A 25,140-nucleotide genomic window follows, 5' to 3' on the forward strand; every position below is an offset into this window, starting at 1 on the left:
TCTTCGTGTATCTATACTTTGCATGCTACAGCTTTTATCAGTATAATTGTAGCGCACACGAGGATTATTCGGGAAAGTTATACACGTGGCCATTCAATTACAACCGCTCGCCATATATACATAAAATACACACCAGTTATGTATAAAATAGTATATTATATGTACATATACAGTGATATACAAAAAAAATATAAATTTTTCGGCTATTATTTTGGTGGGTGACTATGCAGTGCAAAAATCCCTTAATCTAGAAGTATGGTAAATGCATAGGAGTTATCATCATTGTCTTTCCGCAATGTAATTTTCGTGTAAATTTCGCTTTACCAAAGTAGCCTTGCAGCGAGGGGTGGGCATGGTACGGTATTGTAATTTCGGTTTTTAAAAAATACTATATTATTATCGTACCAAATTAATTCGGTATGGTTCGGTATTTTGAAGTTTGTTTTTGGTATTTTATGGTACGGTAAATCGGTAACCATAGTTTGTTCGAATTCGACTTATATATACTCTTAGAATAGAGAATGATGATTTTGGCTATTTAAGAAATGTCTCAATAATATCTTGCTAACACCTTACACATGTAAAAATATTCAAAAGAAAGCGCAAGCAATCTCGTTTGCAAATTGATTAGACAAAAGGGGCATTTCAATCAAGTTTAACTAGTCAAAACTTCAACATCTAAACAATTAATTTTGTACTAATACTAGATTATATAGTTGTTAGTATTTTATCACTAATATATATATGAATTGTATATGTAATTATATATTTAGGTATGGTATTCGGTATTTCGGTATATTTTTTATAAATATCGAATACCGTACCAAATTTTCTAACAATCCATACCAAATACCATAATACCAAAATCACGGTGTAAAAATTTTCAATTTCGATATGGTAATCGGTATATATCGTACCATGCCCACCCCTACTTGGAGTTGTCTTCATTTGTTTCTCATCTTTGGAACACAATTATATGCGTTAATGACCACAGTTGGAATGTTTCTTTTTTTCTCTTTGGACACCGGCATGTAAAGATTAATTGTACTATCAATGTAATTTTACTTGTGATAGGAGATTGTATACCAAATTTATTGGGTTAATGTCTTAAGATACCAAATTTATTGGGTTAATGTCTTATCATAATACTTATATGTAATTACTTTGCAAGTAATCTATACAAACGGGCAAATTTGCAGGAATGCCCTTATTTTGGGGTGGTCTTTAATTTTTGTCCATTAAATTGGTGGTCTTTAATTTTTTTTCCTTTCGCTAGAACCCCTTGGTTTCGGATTCGAATCCTCGCTCAGTCAAATTTTTTTTAAAAAAATCAGCAAGGTAGAGTTTGGATTCGTAAGACAGAGATTTGCCTGCATTCAAGTAGAGTTTGAAACTCTAACTTAAGGTAGAGTTTGCCTCAAAACTCCACCTAATCAGGCAGAGTTTGAGTCAGATAGAGTTTGCCTTAGAGAAAATGATATAGTGTACCTACTTAAAACTCTTTATTACAAAATATATAGATAGTTTTCCTTATTTACAAAACATAACGATATTTTACGAAACATGACGGATTTTCATATATTTTTCGTTTTTTTATTTTTTTATTTTTTTAAAAAAATATTTTAAATTTTTTTAAAGTTTAAATTATTTTTATATTTTTTCAAAAAATTATTTTAAAAAATTAATTTTTTTTTTTTTTTTTTGCTCAAAAGCTTAAAAAATTACCTCAAATTTTTGTGTATGAAATGTGTAGGTGTGGGCGAAATTTTTAATATAATTTTCATACACAATTTTGAGCGAAAACTTTAAGCCTTAAGTATTGTATGAAAGTTGTAACAATGTTGTTGTTGTTGTATTAATTTTTCAAAAACCTAATATGAACTTTATGTACAAAAAATGTGAATGAAATTCTAAGTCTTGAGCGAGATATATACATTTCATGCCATTCATACTTTTTTCATACATAAAAACATAAAATTTGAGCGAACTTTTCTAGCCTTGAGAAAGATATACACATTTCATACACAAAAATTTGAGTGATTATTTTAAGTCTTGAATGTTGTATCAAAATTGTATACAATGTTGTTGTAGTTGTATTAATTTTACAGAAATCTCTTTATACACAAAAATATGAGCGAAATTTTAAGCCTTGAGTGAGATACAAATTTCATACCGTTTTCATACACACAATTTTGAGCGGATTTTTTAAGCCTTGAATGAAATATACACATTTCATACTGTTTTCATACACTAAATTTTGAGCGACTTTTTAAGCCTTGAGGGAGATATACACATTTCATACAACTTTCCTATATAAATTTTTGAGCCAAAAAAAAAATTTTAATTAATTTTTTTTTAAAGAAAATAAAAAAAATACTTTTTAAAAAAATAAAAAAATATTTTTTTTAAAAAAAAGCATATTTTGCATAGGGTTTGTAAGTGATCTATTTAATTTTTTTAACTACATAGAAGTTAAACTCCGGATTTAGGTGTTTAGGAATTGGAGATTTAAATCTTAATCGTACAGTTTATATTTTATTTAATAAAGGACAAATGGGTAAATATACCCCTCAAGTTTGCGATTTGAAGTAAATATACCCGTGTTAAAAAAGTGGTGTATATATACCCCCCCCCCCCCAATTACAAATGGTGCAAATATACCCCGTCGTTACACAAATTGCAACTTTTGACGGAATTTTTAAAAAAAATCATTTAGCTTATTTTTTAATTAAAAAACTATTACGTGACTTTAAAAAAAAATTCTACCCATTTTTTTTAGTAGACATATTTTTCTAAAACCACATGATAATTTTTTTCTGGTGTATCGGGTCTAGTTCGTTTAAAAAAATATCTCCGTGACTTTAAAAAAAAAAAATCTACCCATTGTTTTAAACGAGCCGAACCCGACACACTAGAAAAAAAAATACCACGTGGCTTTAAACAAATATGTCTACTTAAAAAAAATGGGGAGACTTTTTCTTAAAGACACGTGACATTTTTTTACTTAAAAAATAAGCTAAATGATTAAAAAGGTATATTTGCACCGTTTTGTAACGGCAGAGATATATAAGGGTATATCTGTTCTAAATCGCAAAGTTGGGGGGTGTATTTGCACCTTTTCTCTTTAATAAATAATAAAGGGTCTAGGTTTATATTAGAGAATGTTTGCTTGAATGTAAGCTCTATTGTTTTAGATGTAGGATTGTAACACAATTAGATTATTGATGCAGAAGTTTTTTTTCCCTTTTCAGTTGAAGGAATGAGTGGGGGGTTGAATTCTATGACTAATATTTATTGTCCTATGCATGTATGATACAATTCAGAATTTTGGCCCAAAGTAACGCGATCCACTGCCATCTATGTACTGCACTTATCCTGATTTTCATAACAGTGTTTATTTTCTGTTGTCGATTTTGTATGCTGAAGCAATTATTAATCGGAAGTCAAACTATTTAGGGGCAAGAATTTTCTAATTATTGTATTGTGTAGGTCATTGCAAAGATCCTTTCTTTCCAAGTGTCTGAGAGTGTGATATGGTTACACTATGTCTTCTCCGGGTGAGCCGATGGTTGTTCCGCAGCACCAGACTCCATATTCATTTTACTTTTTTGTCTTTACTTTTCGGACAGATGTCGTAGACTTTCAGACTTGTACTTCATATTAGCGACTCTTGTACTTATGACTCAAGGTTTTGGGAGGTGTAGGACTCAGTTTTCCACATTTATGAGTTACAATGTCGAGAGATTATTGTTGGTTATTCTTATTTTATTTTCTCTTTATGGTAATTAAAAGACTTAAGCTTTTATTTGGGTTCGCTTACGGGTTAGGGTAGGTGCCTTCAAAGCCACCTTGGGATTTTGGATCGTGACAGCACCGATACCCATACTAATGCCCATCACATCACGGGTATGACACCCCTCTCTTTCGCCCTTACCCCTTATTATTATCATTTTTAATCTTTACTTCGTGAAAATGTCCCTCAAGTGAAGTCTACAAAGTTGTAACATACCTCAAGGCCGAGCAAACGAATCACGAAAGCATCTATCCCTTTCGAAGTGCCTCATAACGCTCCTTATCTATCAAATACGCGATGTTCATAATTATACGAGTCTGTAGACACCCATTTTGCTATAGTTATAACCCGAACTCAAAAATTCAATCCCAAGCTCCCAAGGACAAAACTAGAATTTTATTTGAAAATAGGTTTACCAGTAACTTATAAGTCTAAAGCCAAAAAATGAGCCAAATCCAACCTCAAATCGTCCTCCAAATCGAAGACATTCCTATTTTAATTAGGGTTAAAAATCTCATTTCTACCCACCCAAATCAAGAATTAAACACTAGCCAACAGAAAGAATCAATAGTAATTAATCGAAAAATTAGAGATTAGAAACTTACCCCCAAGCCAAAATGAGTAAAATGTCCTTCGAATCACCTCAAACTAAGCTCTAAACTCAAAATATGGAAGAATGAAATAACTATCGGATTGGGAAATTTTTTATAAGTCTGTAGGTACCATAGCAATTGTGGCAAAAGCATTGAAAATGCGGTCAACGCAAATACGGCAAAAGCATCGCAAATGTGGCCGAACCACCGCAATTGCGGTCAAAACTCTGCAATTACGACCACATCAAATATCAGCTAAACCAATTCGGGTTAAAATGGTCATAACTTTCTCATACGATCTCGAAATTTCGATAATTCTTGTTGTTATAGTTCCTAATCACGATACGGATCAAATGGTTCAATTGAAATACAATTTAGAGCTCATTTGCTTTATGTGGTACCGTTTATGTTCAAAATGACGTCGAAACCAAATACGAGCTCCATACAACCCAAACCCATTTGAAACTCATCGGAATCTAATCAAAATTTGCGGACAAGTCCAAAATCATCATACAAATCTGGTGGAACTTTCAAAACACTGATGCAGAGTCATCTTGCCCCGATGTTGACTGTGTTCAACCCAAATTCAAAACCTTAACTAGAATCTCCATCAAGTGTCCAAATCACACTCAAGCTCTCTGGGACTCGTTCAAACCACGCGACTAAGTCAAAATTCACGTTTTAGACCTCATGAAACTAATGAAACTCTGATCCAAGTTCATTAACCTCCAATGTTGACTCCGGTCAAACTTTCCCATTTCCTTAACTTAAGAACTTTCAATTTACTATTTCTTCTATGATATTCACCCGATTGCCTCGGGAATCATGCCAGTCATCCCCTGAGTCGCAAATATCTCTTTACAACTACAACAAAGGTCTTTCAGGAAAAATGAATCCAAAAGCTCAAAACAACCTAGTGGGTCATTACAAATCTTTCTCAAACTAAAATTCAACCTATTTTATAATCCCTACCAAAACAATATCCACTAACTTTTGAAAACAGAATTGTTCAAACATATAATGCATCAAACTGATTTCACGTTATACACAGAAGAGTATGCTTCCCAAAATCAATTAATTTCATAGTTTTTTATTATTTTGGTGTTTAGTTTCGCGTTTTTGTCATTATGACAATTTTAATCATCTTAGCTTGCAAGTTCACGTGGTTGATTCTCTTTTCTTTTCGCTTATCTTTTTATTTTTATTTTAGTTTGTAGAATGAGGATATAAATAAGTTTAAATGAAGAAGTGAGCATTCATAAGTGAAGTACCTAATGGAGTTTTATTAAAATCAAGTGCCTAATGACTTTTAATATCAACTAGATCTTTCGGGAGTGAGCTGTGTATTTATGGAACTTAAGGAATGATATTAAAAAAAAAAAAAGGGGGGGGGGAGGGGGGGGGGGGGATATTCATATTAAATAAATATGAAATAAAAGAACCCTGATTCCAATATCATACCTTTGGATTTGAAAATCATACATTTTTAATAAGTTATGAATAGTGTCCTTAAAGACTACTTCATTAAAATTTCTAAAAGTTGTCACATTAAATATCCAAAAGTTGCACTACTACATGGGATGAGCAAAAAGTGTATAGATCCATGCACATTGTGTGCTACTCTATTTTGCAGATTAGCACTCAAATTCCGAATCTGCATCTTTGTTTTTTTCTTCTTTTCTATTATTCCTTTTAATTAACTTTTAAAAGTAATATAAAAAAGGTGAGACAAGATTTAATCATGCCACCTAAGCAACCCATCCACCTATACACCTCGCCAAATGGGAACCCATGCGGACACCTGTAATAGTCCTTGCCCCCACAAAGCTCCAAGTATTTTACATGCAAGAACATTTAGACTATTCAATTATTCTTAACAAAAAAATTCACAACTTTAACTAAGAATAAAGAATGAAAGAAATTCAATTTGAAAATACTGGATAAGTAGAGCTAAAATTATGTTACTGATATGCAAATTATGATGAATGATGATGATCTTTTAGTCACTAAATTTATAATAAACAAAATGTCAATAAGTGTCTTCACAATTTCTTTACCCCTTATATATTAAGGTGTCCATTAAATTTGAAAATAAAAATAAAAAAAGGTAACCCTAGAAAGGAAATTGTCAAGTCAACAAAAGGAGATATAAAATTTGACTGCGATTCGTTTTCACTTGCTTATTTGGTGCTTAATAAAAGTCAAATGTTAAGAATTACATATCGATTATCTAAATTTTTATTTGATTCGAGCTATCTCATAGAGTAATTATAAATTATATGACATCTATTAATTATTATTCTATATTTATTATATTTGTCCCAAATCGGACTTTTTACGCATGAAAAATAATGCTTATGATGTTGATTTTTCATTTAATCCTCCTTGTTGATTTTTTCGCAATTAATATTTTTAACATAAAAAATAAGCATAAAATTAAACCATTCAATAATAGACAAAATGTCAATAACAACCTTCATAATTTCTTTTCCCCCTTATTTATTTGGGTGCCCATGAATTTTGAAAAAAATAAACAAAGGTATCCATGAAAGGAAAATTGCCAAGTCGATAGAAGGAGATATAAAACTTGAATGCGACTCTTTTTCACTTATATATATTGTGTTTAATAAAAGTCAAATGTTAATAACTACATTTCGATCATCTAAATTTTTATTTGATTCGAGCAATCTCATGCTGTAATTATACATTATATGACATCTATTAATTATTTATTCTTATTTATTTTTTATATTCATCCCAAATCAGACTTTTACACATGACAATTAATTCTTATGATGTTGATTTTTTATTTAATCATCCTCGTTGATTTTTTCGCAATTAATATAAAAAATAAGTATATAAATTAAACCATTCAATAATAGACAAAATGTCAATAAGAGCCTTCACAATTTCTTTTCCCCCTTATTTATTAAGGTGCCCATGATTTTTTTTTTTTTTTTTTAAAAAACAAAGGTGCCAGGAAAGGAAATTGCCAAGTCGATTGAAGGAGATATAAAACTTGAATGCGTCTCTTTTTCACTTACATATTTGGTGTTTAATAAAGTCAAATGTTAAGAATTACATTTCGATTATCTAAATTTTTATTTGATTTGAGCAATCTCATAGTGTAATTATAAATTATATGACATCTATTAATTATTTAATCTTTTTTATTTTTATATTCATCCCAAATCAGACTTTTTAGACATGACAATTAATTCTTATGATGTTGATTTTTTATTTAATCCTCCTCATGATTTTTTCGCAATTAATATTTTAATATAAAAAATAAGTATATAAATTAAACCATTCAATAATAGACAAAACGTCAATAAGAGCCTTCACAATTTCTTTTCCCCCTTATTTATTAAGGTGCAAGTGAATTTTGAAAAAAATAAATAAAGGAAGGTACCCAGGAAAGGAGAATTGCCAAGTCGACTGAAGATATAAATCTTGAATGCAGCTCTTTTTCATTTACATATTTGGTGTTTAATAAAAGTCAAATGTTAAGAATTACATTTCAATTATCTAAATTTTTATTTGATTCGAGCAATCTCATAGTGTAATTATAATTGTATGACATCAATTAATTATTTATTCATTTTTATTTATCTATCAATCTCAAATCAGACTTTTTACACATGACAAATAATGCTTATGATGTTGATTTTTTATTCAATCTGCCTCGTTGATTTTTTTTTTTTGTAATTAATTTTAATATAAAACTAAATATAAAAGTTTAACCGTTTGATATAAGAAAAGTACAATTTGCCTACAAGAGGTCGGCAATATATGACAGTGTTAATGAAATTATGATAGATTAGTCATTGAACTAAAAAAGAGCAAAAATAAGGGCTAAAAATATTAGTAAAGCTAATCAAGAAGGTTTAAAATTAAAAGAAGAAAACAAAATATTTTAAAAATGAAATAACAAATAAGTAATAAAATGTCCAAAAACCCTTTTAGTCGAACTTATAGTTATACTTATGATCTAATAATTGCAATTACATCCTACATTGTACATAACATTATGATTCCAATCTCAACAAGAGCATTCACATTTTTTTTTCTCTTGTCTATACTAACAGGCCCACGTTTCCCAGGAAAAGGTAAAAGGAAAAGAAAGTTGCAACTCTAAATTATATATAGGACAACAACATTTTTGGTCCCTATATTATTGGTACATTCTGCTTTTGGTTCCTAAATTATTGGGACATACTTCTTTTGGTCCTTATGATGTATGACCAAAGCTTATTAAACCTTCAATTACTTAAAATATGTATTTTTGATCCTTTCATGCAGAAAATATGTTAAGTTTATAGAACAATACTACAGTCAAATTTGAAGCAATAATATAAATTTACATAACACAAAAGTAATTAAATGGTGAAACAGTTAATACTTATTATAAATTTGTGAATATTCACAAGTAAAGAAATAAAAAACATACAATTCAATTAATTACAGGTTTCATGTTAAAATGTATTTGATGTGTTTCTGTGGTTTTTTAGCTGGAACTGACTGCTGGGACAGTGTCCCATAGCATGTTTATAATACAATTATTTACCAAAAAAAATTAGAAATAACAAGGACTAAAATCAGAATATATCAATACTTGAGGGATCAAAAGTGCTATTAAGCAAAAAACCAAAGACAGAGAAAAGAAGAGTGGTAAGTTCTCCCTCTCTGTTTGTTGTTATATATACAAGATTCAAAAAAAAAAAAAAAAAAACATAGTAGAAAAATAATAGAGTGTTGCAATATTCAAAACCCTTGTCCTAAGTCTTGTGTTGTATTCCCCTCTTTCTTTCACCACCAAATACAACTCTCTCTCTCCTTCTCTCTCTAAACATATACATACAACATACATATATAGATACAGAGGTGGTATATATATAGATATAACTAGGAATATTTGTTTGTGTGGGGTTGTTGTTGGTGGTGTTGAAGATGAGTAGTGGCAGCAACACTAACACTAACACTAGGGTTTCAATCCCTGGGGGTGTCAGGAAAACGATCTTGGACATAAAAGAGATCACTGGAAATCACAGTGATGATGAGATATATGCAATGCTCAAAGAATGTTGTATGGATCCCAATGAAACTACCCAAAAACTCCTTTTGCAAGGTCTGCCTTTTGATTATTTCATGTATTCCTTTTTTTCATCTTTCTTTCTGTTTTTTTTCCCTTTTGTTGTCTTTTTTTTTTTTTGAACAGTATTTTTTGTATGAGTCTTATCAGGGCTGTTAAAATTATGTGTAAAAGCAAAGTCTTTTATTTGTTTTAATGCTTATCGAATGTTCCATGGATCCTAATGAGACTGCCCCAAAACTCCTTTTTTCATATATATCTATTTAGCTGTGTTTATAGTGGATGATATGGGTTTTTGATCTTTGCTTTTATTTGGGATCTTTTTTCTGTTCTTGATTATTCTATAGACTCAGTTTTGGTGAGATTTTTTTTGTTTCTTGAATATTTGATTTTTTTGTTAGCAGGGCTGTTAAAAAATATCTTTGGGCATATATATGTGTGTAAAAAACAGTGTCTTTAATGTGTTTTGGTCCTCCCAGAAGAATTTCTTTTTCTGCAGTTATATTGACAGAACCTCTAGTTTTAAAGGACCCTGAATTTGCCTTAAAAATTGATTTTTTTAAATATTTGAATGAATTTGGTCAGTTCTAATTGGGTTTCAATGGTGGACTTTATCAGGGCTGTTAGAATTAGTTTGAGCATATATATATATTTGTGTGTGTGTTAAAAACAATGTCTTTAATTTGTTTTGGTGCTCAGTGAAGCTTTCGGAGAGTCCCCTTTGTTTTGACAGAATCTCTAGTTTTAGAGAACCCTAAATTTGCCTTAAAACATGAACTTTTTAGTATTGGAATGAATTGAGACTGCGACAGACTGGCCAGAAAGAATTCATATAGCCAGTACGAAGTACGAACAACTTATCTGGAAAAAAGACCGGTCTTAACTAGTTTGTGATTGAGGTCCAGTTGATTGGTGATATACATTTAATTTTTTGTTCAAGATAACATTTTGTAGTTATCATTTGTTATCGAGAAGGTTTAGTCAAACTTTTCATCTCTATTTTGTGCAAGGCGGAGTTGTCGATGTACTTTGTATTTAATGCTAACTAGTTTGAGATTGAGGCCGAGGTTTGATGATATATATTTCATTTTTTGTTCAAGATAACATTTTGCAGTTATCTTTTCTTATCGAGATGGTTTAGTCAAACTTCTCATCCTCTGTTTGGTGCACGGCGGAGTTGTCGATGTGTTTTGTATTTAATTTGAACAAGCAATTAATATGGCTGTCGGTTCGTCCTTGTTGTTTTCTTTGTTATATTTATGATAGTTGGTTCGGAGGCCTTCTTTAAAAGAAATCTGAACCAACCATATTGACAATTTACATGCTTGCGTGTAAAAGATGCATAGATGGGTGTTGTTTATGTGTTCTTTTATTATCTATTTTGATATTATCTGAGGTTATTTCTATTTAAAACCACAGCATATGCATACTGCCCCAGCCAGGCTCTTCTCATTGTTGCACTTCCTCGCTATGGCAATATAAAATTTGTTTTCTCTTTACTCATCTATTTGAGGGGTTATTTACAGATACATTCCATGAAGTAAAAAGCAAACGCGACAGAAGAAGAGAGGTATGGTTAGTTACTGATTTGCATGCTCACATTGCTCTCTACAAAGACCCATAGTGCATGAATAATGCTGACATGATTTTCCTGTAAATTTCTTATGAACTGGCATAGACATTCAGGTTAATTTGTTAATTTTCATTAACTTATTAATGTTTTTCTGGGTGGGGGATTTGCAAAGTAAGGCCTCAGCTGATTCTAGGTACCCAAAGAGCTTAATGTAGTGCACGCACATATTGACAAGTGATTATATTAGCTGATGCAGATTCATGGAATCAACATTGAACGTAGGGTGGTGGAGCAATTTATTGCCCGGCACTAGAAAGAATGTAATGTACCATCTCAAGCAGACCTCTTGTAAGATAATGCTGTTCGGCATGTGTTAATGCCTTCTCTATTTAACCACTGTCATCTAAGTTACAACTTATCTGGCTGGTTTGCTGAAGAAAATCATGTATTTTTATGGTGCATAGAATGTCTATTTGGTTTAATCGACCTGACTAGTGCAGTAAAAGAGGGAATGTGCAAATAGGAATGAGCACCCCGGCTGAATTGGTTTTTTTTTTTTTTTTGCTCTTGTGGGCTCCATGAATGTCAAATGATTTTCTTCCCGTAGAATTCCATGCTAAAGTTCAATTTTGGTATCAGCATTTTGCTTTAATTGCTTCACATGTTCTCTCTTAAGGACCCAATATACTTTCTTGGCCTTTCACGTGCTGTTTCTATATTGTTATAACTTGAATTGCCTTTTTGCAGAATTTGAACAAGGAGTCTGCTGAACCGAAGTGGAAACCAGCTATGCAGGGGAGGGGGAACAAGGGGAGTCGGGGAAACTTCACTTCTCGCCATGTTTCGCTTGGTAAACATCCATTTTGTTATTATCTTCTCTGACTTCTGATCTCTTATGCTGCTGCTGAACCTGGTGATTTCATATTTGTAATTTTTCTGATATCTTGATTTTAGTGTTCTTTTTAATTGCTTGACCTACTTTCGTTTTTTATTTCATTTGCCCTTTTTGCCAAATGACAGAAGGCTGTCATCTCTAAGAATCCAAATTAATACTACTACTTTACGTTATTGTGAGGTGATGCCGCTTCTAATCAACAGTCTGTCTCACTTTTTACACATTTAGCCTGATATATTTAAGCACATTACAAGTTGCTCCAAAATTATAACTAATTCATACTTCAATTTTTTTTAATGTTTTCCACAAGTAGGCTTTGAACAATTAACATAACATATTGAAACCTTTTCCTTTACCTTTTTCTGAAACTGGTAACATGTAAACTTTTCCTTTACCTTGGAATAATTTTCACAATACTTTTCAGATTGAGTCTTATGGGCCCCCTTTTCCCTATCCACTCATAATTGATGTGTGTGTGTTTGATCAGATGCTGGTGGTGGAAGGAACTCTGGAGCTGCTAAGGAAAATGGAGCCAGTCATGTTTCTGGGAAGAGTGTCAACCCATCTTCCATGCCTACTGTTGAGGGGAAGAATACTTCAAGGTGTTAATGATGTTTTTGGATTTTGCTCTGTCTATGTGCATTACGGCATATGCATGCTCCTTGAAGCGCCGGTGTTATACCTCTTCAGATTACAAAATGTGGTTTATTGTTTTCCATACATGGTTTCGTCTCAAATATTTTTGTAGTCTTATATTTTTTCCTAACCGTTTCAGCTCATCAAGTGCCAAAGCCAATGGGCCTGGTGTTGTAGCTTTTGGGAGTAACAATGTTCTACCTGATGCCCGTGCACTATCAAGAAGAGGGATTAAGCAATCTGAAGCCACTGCAGGTGCTGGCTCTATTAAGTCGGAGAAACCTCTGCAATCTCCAAGTCATGATGTGAACAGAAGCCCTAGAGTGTCTGTGGGAACCGGGGATATGCTTGGACACAAGATGCCAAACTCCCGCAACTCTTCAACATCCTTGTCTTCACCACCTTCGTCAGGAGCTTTTTCAGCGTCTGATCTTGTTCTTTTGCCATCTCATGATTCACGACCCCCTGGTGCAGTTGGTACAATTCGAAGAGAAGTCAGTGGCCAGCGTGCTCCATTTGAACATGTTCCTACCAACTGTAATGGGAGCAAGACAGCCACTGGTAAGCCTATGAAGACTTGTCTGGACATATGTCCTTATTTTTCAACAGTCTTGATACTGTTGCGTCATCATTTATTTTTTGTCATTGTTTGGAGGTTCAAGGAAGACAGAATAATTTCTCATCCAGTTAATGAAGCTCATGTATTTGTTTCTGCCTATGTTTGGACAGCGGTTTCTGACTCTAGAAGTTCATCTGTGCAAGTAAACATGTCAAGCAAATTTCAGGGGCCTGCAAAGAATCAGCTTCCGGAGTCCTCACTAAGTGCTTCTTCGGCTCAAGGTGTTCCTTCTCTTAGTAGGCCTACTTCTAATTACAACAACCGATCACCAGTGGTTGGGCCACAAAAAGGTATAGTAAATTGTTTCTTTCCCCCCTCCCCCTCCACAGAAGATTCTTTTAATTGATATTGCTACTGCAAATGTACTAATGGTGCTTACTTGACGATTGAAGTACTCGATTTCCCCCTCTAATGACGTGTTCAATGATTTTTCTACCTTTTCTTTTTGTATTTCGTAAGAAGTTTTAAACCTTTTTGGATTGATTTTTTCTAGAGCCGAGTGAATTTTTTTTTTTTTTTTTTTTTTTTTTCCAGTTGGTAGTTTTGTTTGTCCATGTGAAGAGATTAAAGGTCATTTTCCTATTCTCATCTGCAGTTTCAATTTTCTTCTTCTGATTATCTGCATTTTCCGGTTTGTATTCTCCTCCTTGTGCCTATAGTCCTAGTTAGGGCCATCCACCATTAATCTTTAATTTTCCAAAATAGAATGGTGTTGTCGCTTGTGAAGTCATGGAATTATTTCAAGATGTTGTTTACTCTCTAATCTCCAGATGACTCAATAGTTACATTTTTTGTGGCTTCAGAGTGTAATGATACTCTTGCTGTCTGTTAAATTTGATTTTAGCTGTTAAATGGAAAGAGAACAAAAAGCTGAACTCTGGAATTAAGGTTTCTTACTTGAATATTAAAACATGATGTCGTGCTGAAGCTAAAAACTTGTCCTTCGCATTTCACTACAGCTGGTCCTGGTAAGGAATGGAAGCCAAAGCCTACGAACAATAATTCTGCTACATCTGCTGCTGGTTCATCTGATATTTCCACAGTTTCTGCTGAAGTTGATACTAAACCGCAGCCTCCGGCTGTCGATGTTGGAACAAAGGAAGGGACTTTGGAACTGCAGCAGAAGTTAGAAAAATCACACATTTCAGATATTCAGAATGTCATTATCCCTAACCACCTTCATGTGCCTGAGGCTGAAAAACTTGGTTTCTGTTTTGGAAGTTTTGAAGCTAGCCTGGATTTAGCCGTGAGCACTAACAATGCTGCTGAGAGTGAAAAGACTCCATCACTCTCTGGAACTTCTGAGGGTATTGAAGAAACGACAACTGAACTTTTGAGGTCTGTCATCTCACTTCTCTTCCCTCAGTTGGCTTGTGACTTATGAAAGCTATTGGGTTGCTCTCCTTTTAGTCTGGGAATGAAGGACTAGGATGAGTAGTATCAGTATATTTCACCTGTTAGAACTTTAATTAACATGGGATTATTTGGAATGTCCTTTTTTTGCTGTTTTATATGACACTGCAAATAGAAGAGAAGTGCATATAATGTGTTGATGGATGCCAACGTATGTAGAAGGGGCTTCTCCAGTTTGAGATCTATACATTGACCTTATGAAAGATACTTTATTTATTATAGGGGGTATGAGGGAATGGTTTGTCTGGAAGTCCAGTTTTGCAGTAATATTATACTGGATATTCAAGTAATATATTTTTCCAATATTTTGAAGATTGAAAAAATTTAGTTACTGAAAGGTCAGTCTTCACTTGTCCAGACAGCTGGCAGCTGTGTGTGGTTTGGCAAGGGGTAAGGAAACATTCCAAAAACTAAAACCAAGAGTTGTTTGATTTGAAAAAATTAAACCAAATTGGTCTGGTTTTGGAAGCCAAAAGCCGATGAATAATCTTTTTTGGTTACTGGATGTGAATTGATTTTTTTTCCAAAAAACTTCAAAATCTTAAACAAATGCGAATTGATTTTCTTTTCAAGAGTTTTAAGAAATAATTTCTTGGACAGAAGCCAGTAATTCGATTTTTCAGAAAAATCTTCTTGAAGATGAGACCTAAAATATCTTATTCAAAATGTCTTTATTCTTTAGCTTTTAAGCGCCTCCCCTGTTCCGAATATTTTCTGTGCATATGAACTTGTTGCCTTTAGCCTTGTAGTTTAGATCTTGATGGAATCTTTTATATCACACTTAACTGATCCATGATTAGATATATACTTCATTTGTAGCACATTTACATGTTAACATTTTCTTCCTTGTGGGTGAATGCAGGGATCAAAATCCATCAACAACTGCAGAGCGTGCAGAATGTTCTGATCAATCTCCGCCTTCAGGTGGGCAGGAAAATTTGTCTGCAAAGCCAGAAGATGTCTCATCCTCTGTTACTGAGTACAGTGAATCTAACCAAGAGAATCTGCAAGGAGGCCATCAGTATTCAGTTGTTCATACATCCCCGAACTATAGTTTTGGTTTTGTGCCACCAACGTTAGGCAGTCAGCTCGTGCCTTTTGAAAACTCTGAGTCACAGTCTCGTGATGTTTCTCGTCTTCCAAACTTTGTCGTAAGCCTTCATTCTCTGATGATTCTTTTTCCATATTCTGTGATTATATTGGTTCTGAAGCTTTTGGTATAGAAAGTTGCAAGTTTCGTAAGTAAATATCCATAGTTAGATGAACACCTTGTTGTAGATTGTAATATGTGTTGTCAGCGTTGGTTTCACCTCACTTGTGAGTGGCAAGGTCCTAAAATCTCACACTTTGTTGAGTTATTCCGGGGTCTATATTAATGTTGAATGTAGGAAATATCTGACAGTAAATAGTAAATATCGTTGTTCGGATGATTTGACATATTCCGAGAGATTTGAGACCATGTGGAATCGATACACAACTGATTTATGAAAATTTAGTTCTCATAATCAAGAATGTTTAAAACGAATCATTTGTTCCTCTAGGTTCAGCAACCCGTTGACCCAACAGGCTACTACGCCCAATTCTACCGTTCGAGTGCTGATAGTGATGGCCGCATTTCACCCTTCCATTCAGCAGGTGTTTCCCAGTACAATGGCAGTGTTGCAGTTGTGCCTCCACACACTTCTCAATCTTCTCAAGAGGTTTGAAAGTACTCTATCAAGTAATATGTTCTATTGTTTGCATTACTCTTTGCTGGAAAACATAAGAAAGGGGGGGGGGGGGTGTTATGTACTCGACCTTCTCCCAATGCTTCCCTTGCCCTTCATCGCATCAACAGAAGTGTGTCTTGTGTTCCCTTGTACAGTAATGAGTTCCTCTGCTCTGCTTTCCTAACTTGTCCATTGATTAGTTTCCTTTATTAATGATGTGTCTAGCCTAGATGGAAGGTTTGCGTTTCTGCTAAGAACCCAGTTAAAAGCTCTCTTTACCCCATGTATTGACGCAAGTCATAATTATTATTATCATGGTTGCGGTTCAGCAGGGTTCAGTTCAATGTCTCTAGTTGGTTGATTCTTTAGCTTGATGAAATGGGAACACGGAGCTGTTTACGTGAACTTATATGATTAGTATACTTCAAGAAATTGTTATAAGAAATAGATATCTCTAGAGTATTACAAAATTCTTTTAACATAGTATACATTATTTGTGTACTGTAGTGAACACTATCGCAACCTTTTGGAATTGCATTCTTAGAAACTTCAGTCACATTTGAGCGAATGTTTTATAGGTTCTGTAAGTGTATTCAGGTGCCTAGTTTTGCTGTTAAATATTGACATTTTACCAATTTCCTGTTCACAAGAAGATTGATGCTAAATGGTATGAGTTCTCCCATGGTGTTGCAGTGAGTCACCAAATATAGAGTAAATCTATTCAAGATTCATGCCTGTGTTTATGACTTAGCGAACTTTATTTTAGTTCTTCTGGTGGATTTCGTGCCTTCAGACTCTCACAACATGTACTTGTTAAAAAATTTCACAGAACAATAGTTTAACTTTTGGGTTAGTTGTTTAATTTTCTACTTGCTAAGTTCAGCTAATATCAACAGTAAGGTACTCCTTGTTGATATGTCTTTAAAATGATTTGCAGGGAGGAAACACAGCGGCTCCAACATCACTTGCAACTCAAACTGCTGGGCTTATGCAGAGTTCAGCAGCTGTAACTCAGCAACCTCTCCCTGTATTTCGACAAGCTACAGGGATGCATGTGCCTCATTATCCTCCAAATTATATCCCATATGCTCACTACTTTTCTCCGTATTATGTTCCACCAACAGCCATCCATCAATTCTTAAGCAATGGTGCATTTCCCCAGCAACCTCAGGCTGGTAGTGTCTATCCGCCTCCACCAGCTGCTGCTGGCAGATACTCACTTTCACAATATAGGCCAGGAGCTAATGTAGGAAACTCAACTCACATTGGAGTGCCTGGGACGTACGGGCCATATGGATCCTCTACATCCAACTATAACTCTAGTGCATCTACAGGACCTGGAAACCCTGCTTCTAATGAGGATCTTTCTGCTTCTTCGTTGAGGGAAAATAATGTTCACGTGAGTGGTCAACAACAGGTTGGTCTTTCGTTTAGTTCAAACCTATATTGATATTATCTTTTTTACTATTGAAACATTTACTTGACATTATGCTTTATCAAAAAGCAGTTACTTGACAGTTGACATTAGTCACATCATCTCTAATCTCTTTGAACAGTGAACAAAGGAGATTGTGTAATGATGAAAGATCACCCCCTAAGAACAGCAGCAAGGGGGGTGCTATCCCAAAAACGATGGAGAAAGAGAAATGAATAATAGGGTCCTTATTGATTTACCCCTAGTGAGAAGATATTTTCATCATTCTAACCTTGGCATTTGCCAAACCATATAAAAATTATCCATTACATCAGAACTTGTAATTCTTTGAGCCGAATTATAAGGGCCTAAAACTGATGAAACTAGTTCTAAATTTCTAAGTGATAATTATATGATTATTAAGCTGTATACGTATATTGTCTGGGTTACTACCCCCTTGTAGGGTTGTGTATACTTGCCAACATTTTCAATTTTCCTTTGCTTTTTTCAACATTCTGGCAAACTATAAATTGTGTTGCATGGCAGTCCTTTCGAGTAAGTTTATGGAATCCCTTGTTCTTGTGAGGGTGTCAAGTAATTTTCCTTTAGGACACCTTTGCTTTTGAGTAAGACAAACCTGATGGTAATTGCCTTATTGGGCTGGTACAGTGTGAAATTAAACTGGCATGTTCCTCTAGTCTGTCTGGAAAGGCTTCTCCTCTTTTGAAACTGACATATTCTCTTTCATTTTGTAAAGCTAATCATGAGTGAGCTTGTACTATGATTTATTCTTTTGACTCATGTGGTAAACTATTTTGTATACTGGTTGCTTTGAGTTTTGTATCGGCTAAAATAATTTAACGTGTAACCTTGATATACTATGTCCACTATCTTATAAAGATTTCCAAATTTATAGATGATTATTCTAAAATAGACTCTCTATGTAGGGCCTCAGCCCATAGATCTTTCTTGGCTGTGTTTATCATCTATCTCTCTCTCGCTTTTTTTTTTTGGGGGGTACTTTATTTATGTTTTTTGAAGATGTGAACAATTTTGTTGTTGCAGAGTGAGGGCTCAGGTGTGTGGATTACTCCAGGTCGAGATTTATCCAGCTTGCAAGCAAGTTCTTATTATAACCTACCCCAGGGTCAAATGGCTTTTACTCCCACACAAGCTGGCCATGGAAACATTGCTGGTCTTTATCATCCACCACAACCAGTGACAGCACAGAGCATTCACCCGCTTATGCAACAGGCGCAGACAATGGCTGGCCCAATTGATATGGTTGGACCAACAGCCACTGTCTATCAGCAAGCTCAACATTCACAAATTAACTGGCCGAGTAGCTACTAAGGACAGCTGGTCCTGCCATTTGTAAACCAGAAAGAAGAAATGATATTCTTGATTACAATTTTGGGGTTACAATTAGTTTGGAGATGGAGGAAGTATCCAGCAAGTGCCGAAAAGACAATCACTGTGCAGGTTGACTGTAAATCTATTAGAAATGCCCCCCTCCCTGAAAAAAAAAAATAGAAAAAGAAAAAAAGACGAGGTATCTCTTTTCTTGCTTGGGATTGAGGATTCAAAAGGGTAAATCCTCCTGTAACGAATAGTGACAGTCTTTAGTTTGAGGCAGGTATAAGCAAATCGGTTTTCCATTACATTTTATTAGCCCTTCGATAGTTTTCAGTGTTTACTCTTTTTGTTTCGGTCATTTTTTCGCATTTCTTTCCTATATATCCTTATTTTGGTAGGTTAGGACTCTTTTAGGGCTATGAGGGGTTTAGGGGATTTTCATACATTTACTTGCCTTTTTGCTTCCAATTCTTAATTTGTAAAGTATTTGACATTAAAAAGGGGTGTACTTGGACTGTTGTTATTGGTGCTTGGCACAAGCCAGATGCTGACATAACCAGGTTTGCTGGATTTATTACAGTGGTGAGTATGTGGGAGTAAATTGATATGATACAGCTTTTAAAGCACTAGTTGAAAATTAGGAAATCTTGCTTGTGCCCAAGAGATTCTGTGATTTATATTTTTTCTTTATTTATCTTAGGTTTGCCTTTTCCATTATTCAATACAGATAGGACATTATCATGAATTGAATGTTTGTACAAAATGTGTGTTTGATAAAAGAAATTGCTGGACTAGTTAAGATGTTGGACATCCAAACAGCTCATGACAACCTATGGCATTCAATGCTTTGTTTGATCTCCAGGATTCATATTGACAATATTAGAACATTGTTGATCTTATTGCTGTTTTGGTGGGGAGACACAAAGATACTCAGCAGCAACCTCTTCTCATATTTTAATGGCTTGGTGTAAGTGTTGCAGTTTCTGCAATTCAACCTTCCCAAAAGCAAAACTATAAAGAATCCCTATCCTTGATTCTAGCTAGGCCTGATGTACTTAGAAATGTCTAATCCGTCTTTTATATGCCTGTCACTTCTTTTTAAATAAATAATTGTGGTGTCTTGGTCAGCTTACGCGCATATGCTTGCTACTTTATCATTGTTATTGTTATCTACCTATAACGATAAATGAATAAAACATTTACATCCGTCTGTAGGTGTTTGTAGTATACTCTGCTAATGAGCCGGTGCTCGGTTAGCCCCCATCTTTTGTCTTATGTAAAGTTAAGTCAAATTAATGAAACGAACAAGGGACCGGTCACGCGGGCACAACTTTACGTTGCTGCCCTCAAGAGCAGAAAAATATGTGGCAATAAATATCTACTTGTGCTGCAAGATGCAGACCTAATGCACAACTTATTAACAATTCTAAGCAAGAAGGACCAATCTTCCACATTAACGCAGATATAAAGGTGTAGAAGGCATAATGACTGGAACCAAATGGCATGCATGGGATCATCTTTGGCACATTAGTATGCTCTAATAGTATCGCAAACTATCAAGAATACAGTGATTATCTTATAACATAAGACACACTGCACCCATGAAACTTTTAAGTTAAAAACATCTTAATCTAGAATAAAAAGTTTATCATATGGTAATTAAAAAATAATACGTACTTTGATGGAACAAGGGTATTGTAGACCATACTCAGATTCAAAATCTCATTGAGAACTAGTATACCTCCACCATATCTCTCTCCTTTCAAACAATGTGAAAGCACTTTCGGAGAAATTCCACCTGAAGAAAGTTGAGAGATTACTGAAAGACCATGTTGGTCAAACCTAAAAATCCCATCAATTACTCTATCCATCATGGTCAGGTCCCCAGGCTGAGCGGATACTGCACCTTTTTTTTATTTCAAATCAAGGTATTAGCTTCTGTTGAAAAACAAATGCATGCACTGGTTAAAAGAGATAAACATAGGAAAACATAAACTAAAAGAATAAGGTCTGTAGACATAGAATTGTGAGAGAACAAAACGTACTTAAGGATACAAAACATTTGAAGAATTACGTCAAATGATTTCTCCACACAAAAAAAAAAAAAAAGAAGAAGAAGAAGAAGAAGAAGCAACATTTGTCAAATGATATCTTCAAGCAGAAATACTAGATCATGCATGAGGCAACTCAACTTTACTCATTTTCCCTACAAAAAGAAATGAATGAAGTATTTGTGCATACCTGATCACTGTTGAAGCATCACATTACTCGCCGAGTAGAGTGAATCATCATGCCTAGTTACAAATGATTCAGCTGGCTGTTTAGGTGAAGAATGGTTTACTACTAAATCAAAATCTTGATTAGTAAAAACTTAAAATATGTTCATAAACTTGTACTTCTTTATGTTTCAGAGAAAGACGATGGTCAATAACATTTCCATTATATACCAAGTACGTGCATCTCGTGCGCCACACGTGCATTCCGTGTGCCACACGTGCATTCCGTGTAAATTAGTAAAAGTATTTTAAAATCACATATATATTATTGTTTAACATGTGTGTGGGATATACATCTATAGGAGAACCTTCCTGCTAAACACATAATAGCTAGCTGGTTGTGCCACTCAAATCTTGCGTAACACAAGGTGTAAGAACGCTGATTTGTCTCACTAGAGCACTTAGCCGAAGCACACATTGGGTCTGAACAAGAGATGAGAGATGCAGTTGATGAGATGGCAGTGTCATAGAAGTTCAACTCAACCCGCAAGTACATAATAGTGTTAGGAAATTCTGAAAAGAATAATTTGCTATATCATCATTTGTACAAGAAACTAAAGAAGCAACAACAGTTTGAAGAGAAAGAAGTTCTACCCCAAATCCACTTGTTTGAGGACAATCGTTGCAGGAACTACATGTAACCCACGAGATATCACTTCCCATATCAATTTGCACATTGTACTCTCTTGACAGAGGTCCCAGTTTTACTTTTGTATAACAAATGCTGAAATTACAGCAAAGGATATAAAACCAGAGAAAGACGATGGTCAATAACATTGGCTGTGTAGAAAGAGTTAAATGAAGACCATTATACCAAAACAAAATGAGCTAGTTAATCTTTTCAATCCATTGTAGTAAGAAAGATACTCGGGAAGAAAGGGGTCAGAGGAACCGATAAGTGTAAAATTGACGATTCCACCATAGAAACTCTGTAAAATTTTGAGTGTGCCTAGCTCGATCTCTAGCTATGAGCTCCTCCAACTCAACCGTGTGATTCATCGGAAACACCCTTTCCAAACGCAATATTCCCACGTTTTAGCTAGTGGTGCTGATATTGGTGCAGTAACAACAGGGTATTAGGAGCCGTGGTTGGTGCTTTAGCAGGGAAAGGAGTTTTGGACTTAGTGGGGGCAGCAGCTGGTGGAGTACTAGCCTTAGCATCCACGGGTGTCTGACTCGTGACACTCGCCACTACAATGCACAAAATTGACACTAAAAATACAAACTTCGTATACATGGTTATCTTACCTTGTAGCCTACGAAAGTAAGTTCAAGTATACCAAGTGCATTATTCTTGGTCAATAACATTTACAGTATATACCTATAGTTTGCTACTTCCAAATCGGGTTGGAGGGACTTGTAATGAAGTCTGTATTAGGATTCGCCCTGATTTTCTACCATAATTAGAATTATTCTTGGTAAATAACATTTACAGTATATATCAACTACATTCCGTTCGCCACACGTGCATCCCATATCAATTTGTAAAAATATATTAATATCACATATATATATGTATATATATATATATATATATATATATATATATATATATATATATATTATTAAAGATGTGTGTGTGGTATACATCTACAGCAACACATTCTTGTTAAACACACCATAGGCGATTGTGCCACTCAAATCTGAGTAATGCAGGGTGTAAGCACACTGATTTGTCTCACTAGGGCACTCAGTCGAAGGACACATTCGGTCTGAACAAGAGATGAGAGACGCAGTTGATGAGCTGGCAGTGTCTTGGAAGTTCAGCTCAACCTGTAAGTACATAATAGTGTTAGGAAATTCTGAAAGAATAATTTGCTAGCTATATCATAATTTATACAAGAAACTGAAGAATTAATGATAATATGAAGGAAAATATTTTCTACCCCGAATCCACTTGTTTGAGGACAATCGTTGCAGGAACTACATGTAACCCACGAGATATCTCTTCCATATCAAATTGCACATTGTATTCTCTTGGTGGGGATCCTAGTTTTACTTTTGTATAATAAATGCTAAAATTACAGCAAACTATAGAAAACAAGATAAAGACGATAGTCAATTACATTGGTTGTGTAGAAAGAGTTAAAACAAAGACAATAATAATAGAACAAAATGAGCTAGTTAATCTTTTCAATCAATCGTAGTAAGAAAGATACCTGGGGAGAAAGGGATCAGAAGAACTGATAATTGGTGTAAAATTAACGATTCCACCAAAGAAACTCTGCAAAATTTGAGCGTACCTAGCTCGATCTCGGCTCCTCCAACTCAACAATGTGATTCATCGGAAAGACCCTTTCCAAATGCAACATTCCCGCTATGGAGAACTTGCTGGTGTTTTAGTTGATGCTGATATTAGTGCAGTAACAATAGAGGTAGTGGGAGTAGTGGCTGGTGCTTTAGCAGGGAGAGGAGTTTTGGGCTCAGTGGGGGAAGCAGCTGGTGGAGTACTAGCCTTAGCACCCATGACACTCGCCAGTACAATGCACAAATTGACCCTAAAAATACAAACTTTCTATACATGGCTACCTTACCTTCTAGCCTGCGAAAATAAGTTCAAATACAAATCATTACTACCATTTACTAAGTGTGCAGGATAAAAAAAATAAACAAAATAACTTTTTGTCTATTAGGGATGGAAGGGAAGATCTGACTATTTTTTTTGGAACCAGAGAGCTCTACGTTGTTCTCAACGAGAGAGATTCAGAAACTCTATATAAGAAAACACCGTAGCCAAAGTGGACTTGTCGAAAGGTTAGAGAATGTCTTGGTTTCATTTTATTATATGAATTTTGGCTCAGATTATATATATATGTGTCTCTGGGCACGCAGTTTGCGTGTGTACCCCTTATTAATTAGTAAATGCATTTTTTCTAAAAATCACATAAATATTATTTTAAAATGCGTTTCACTTAAAAAAAGTTTTTGAAAATGATATATTGATCCTATTTACATTAAATTAAATTCAATATAGGTCAGTAACACATACAAGACCTTAATATCTTATGAGAGACAACTGAAACTGAAAGAAGTTCAGAGACCACAGCAAAAGTAGTTAAGGAGATGAAGAAACGTTGATATATATATATATATATATATATATATATATATATATATATATATATATATATATATATGGTCTTGCTAACCTAGTAGGTTAGCATCCTATCCATTTTGTGTTTTCCTGAAATGCCCTACAAATGAGTAGCAATAAAGTATTAAGGGCGTTTCAGGAAAACACAAATGAGTAGAATGCTAACCTACTACCTTCATGTAGTAGGGCAGGGGCGGAGCCAGAAATTTTATCAAGGGTGTTCATTCTTTGAAAAGTAAATTTTTTTTTGATAAATATGTGCACGAAAATTGAATGGGTGCACAAATTCATTTTAGACTACAAAATTTTTAACAAATTATAAAGATACTTGTAATGAAACTTAAATTGTATAATTAAAAAATAAAGTAAAAAATTTAACAAAGGAAATTTTACAAATGAAAACTTAATTCAAATATATTTGAAACAAAAGTGACAATTATATCTTTCGAAATATTCTTAGATGTTTGGTATGGTTTGTTTTAAAGAATAAGTTTTATTTATTAGTTATTTGGTCCAGCTTGTTTTTTCCTGTAAAAAGTAGAGGTAAAAGGCTGCAGTGGAGAATCGAACACAAGACTTCCAGGACACTTTGAACACCCTCCACCACTGGGCCGCGCCTCTGAGTTTGCTCATGGGTGTTCAAATTATGGAATATATCCGTCTTAGGCAATTTTAAC

At 34.3% G+C, this 25,140-nt stretch overlaps 1 protein-coding gene across 7 annotated transcripts; it reads left to right on the plus strand.

Annotated features, from left to right (window-relative positions):
- The first annotated feature begins 9,119 nt into the window (after positions 1-9,119).
- Positions 9,120-19,400, plus strand: LOC132068706 (GBF-interacting protein 1-like). Of its 7 annotated transcripts, XM_059462376.1 has the most exons (12): positions 9,248-9,265; positions 9,300-9,514; positions 11,005-11,048; positions 11,799-11,901; positions 12,434-12,548; positions 12,722-13,143; positions 13,312-13,491; positions 14,161-14,539; positions 15,477-15,765; positions 16,156-16,314; positions 17,261-17,740; positions 18,803-19,400. In XM_059462376.1, the coding sequence occupies exons 2-12, from the start codon at positions 9,337-9,339 to the stop codon at positions 19,088-19,090; spliced, it is 2,637 nt and encodes an 878-aa protein (XP_059318359.1). In that variant the 5' UTR covers positions 9,248-9,265; positions 9,300-9,336; the 3' UTR covers positions 19,091-19,400. The 7 variants fall into 7 exon arrangements, with proteins under 7 accessions (XP_059318362.1, XP_059318358.1, XP_059318360.1 ...); XM_059462379.1 differs by having other exon boundaries at positions 9,120-9,514; positions 17,261-17,722; XM_059462375.1 differs by having other exon boundaries at positions 9,121-9,514.
- Positions 19,401-25,140: the final 5,740 nt, after the last annotated feature.

This window comes from Lycium ferocissimum, chromosome 8 (genome assembly GCF_029784015.1).
Source record: "Lycium ferocissimum isolate CSIRO_LF1 chromosome 8, AGI_CSIRO_Lferr_CH_V1, whole genome shotgun sequence".
Lineage (NCBI taxonomy): Eukaryota > Viridiplantae > Streptophyta > Magnoliopsida > Solanales > Solanaceae > Lycium > Lycium ferocissimum.

Coding starts and splice junctions, on each gene's coding strand:
- LOC132068706 (XM_059462375.1), top strand. CDS start 9,337: ATGAGTAGTGGCAGCAACACTAACACTAACACTAGGGTTTCAATCCCT. Junction 11,049..11,798: donor AACGCGACAGAAGAAGAGAG/GTATGGTTAGTT, acceptor GCCTTTTTGCAG/AATTTGAACAAGGAGTCTGC. Junction 13,492..14,160: donor AGTGGTTGGGCCACAAAAAG/GTATAGTAAATT, acceptor ATTTCACTACAG/CTGGTCCTGGTAAGGAATGG.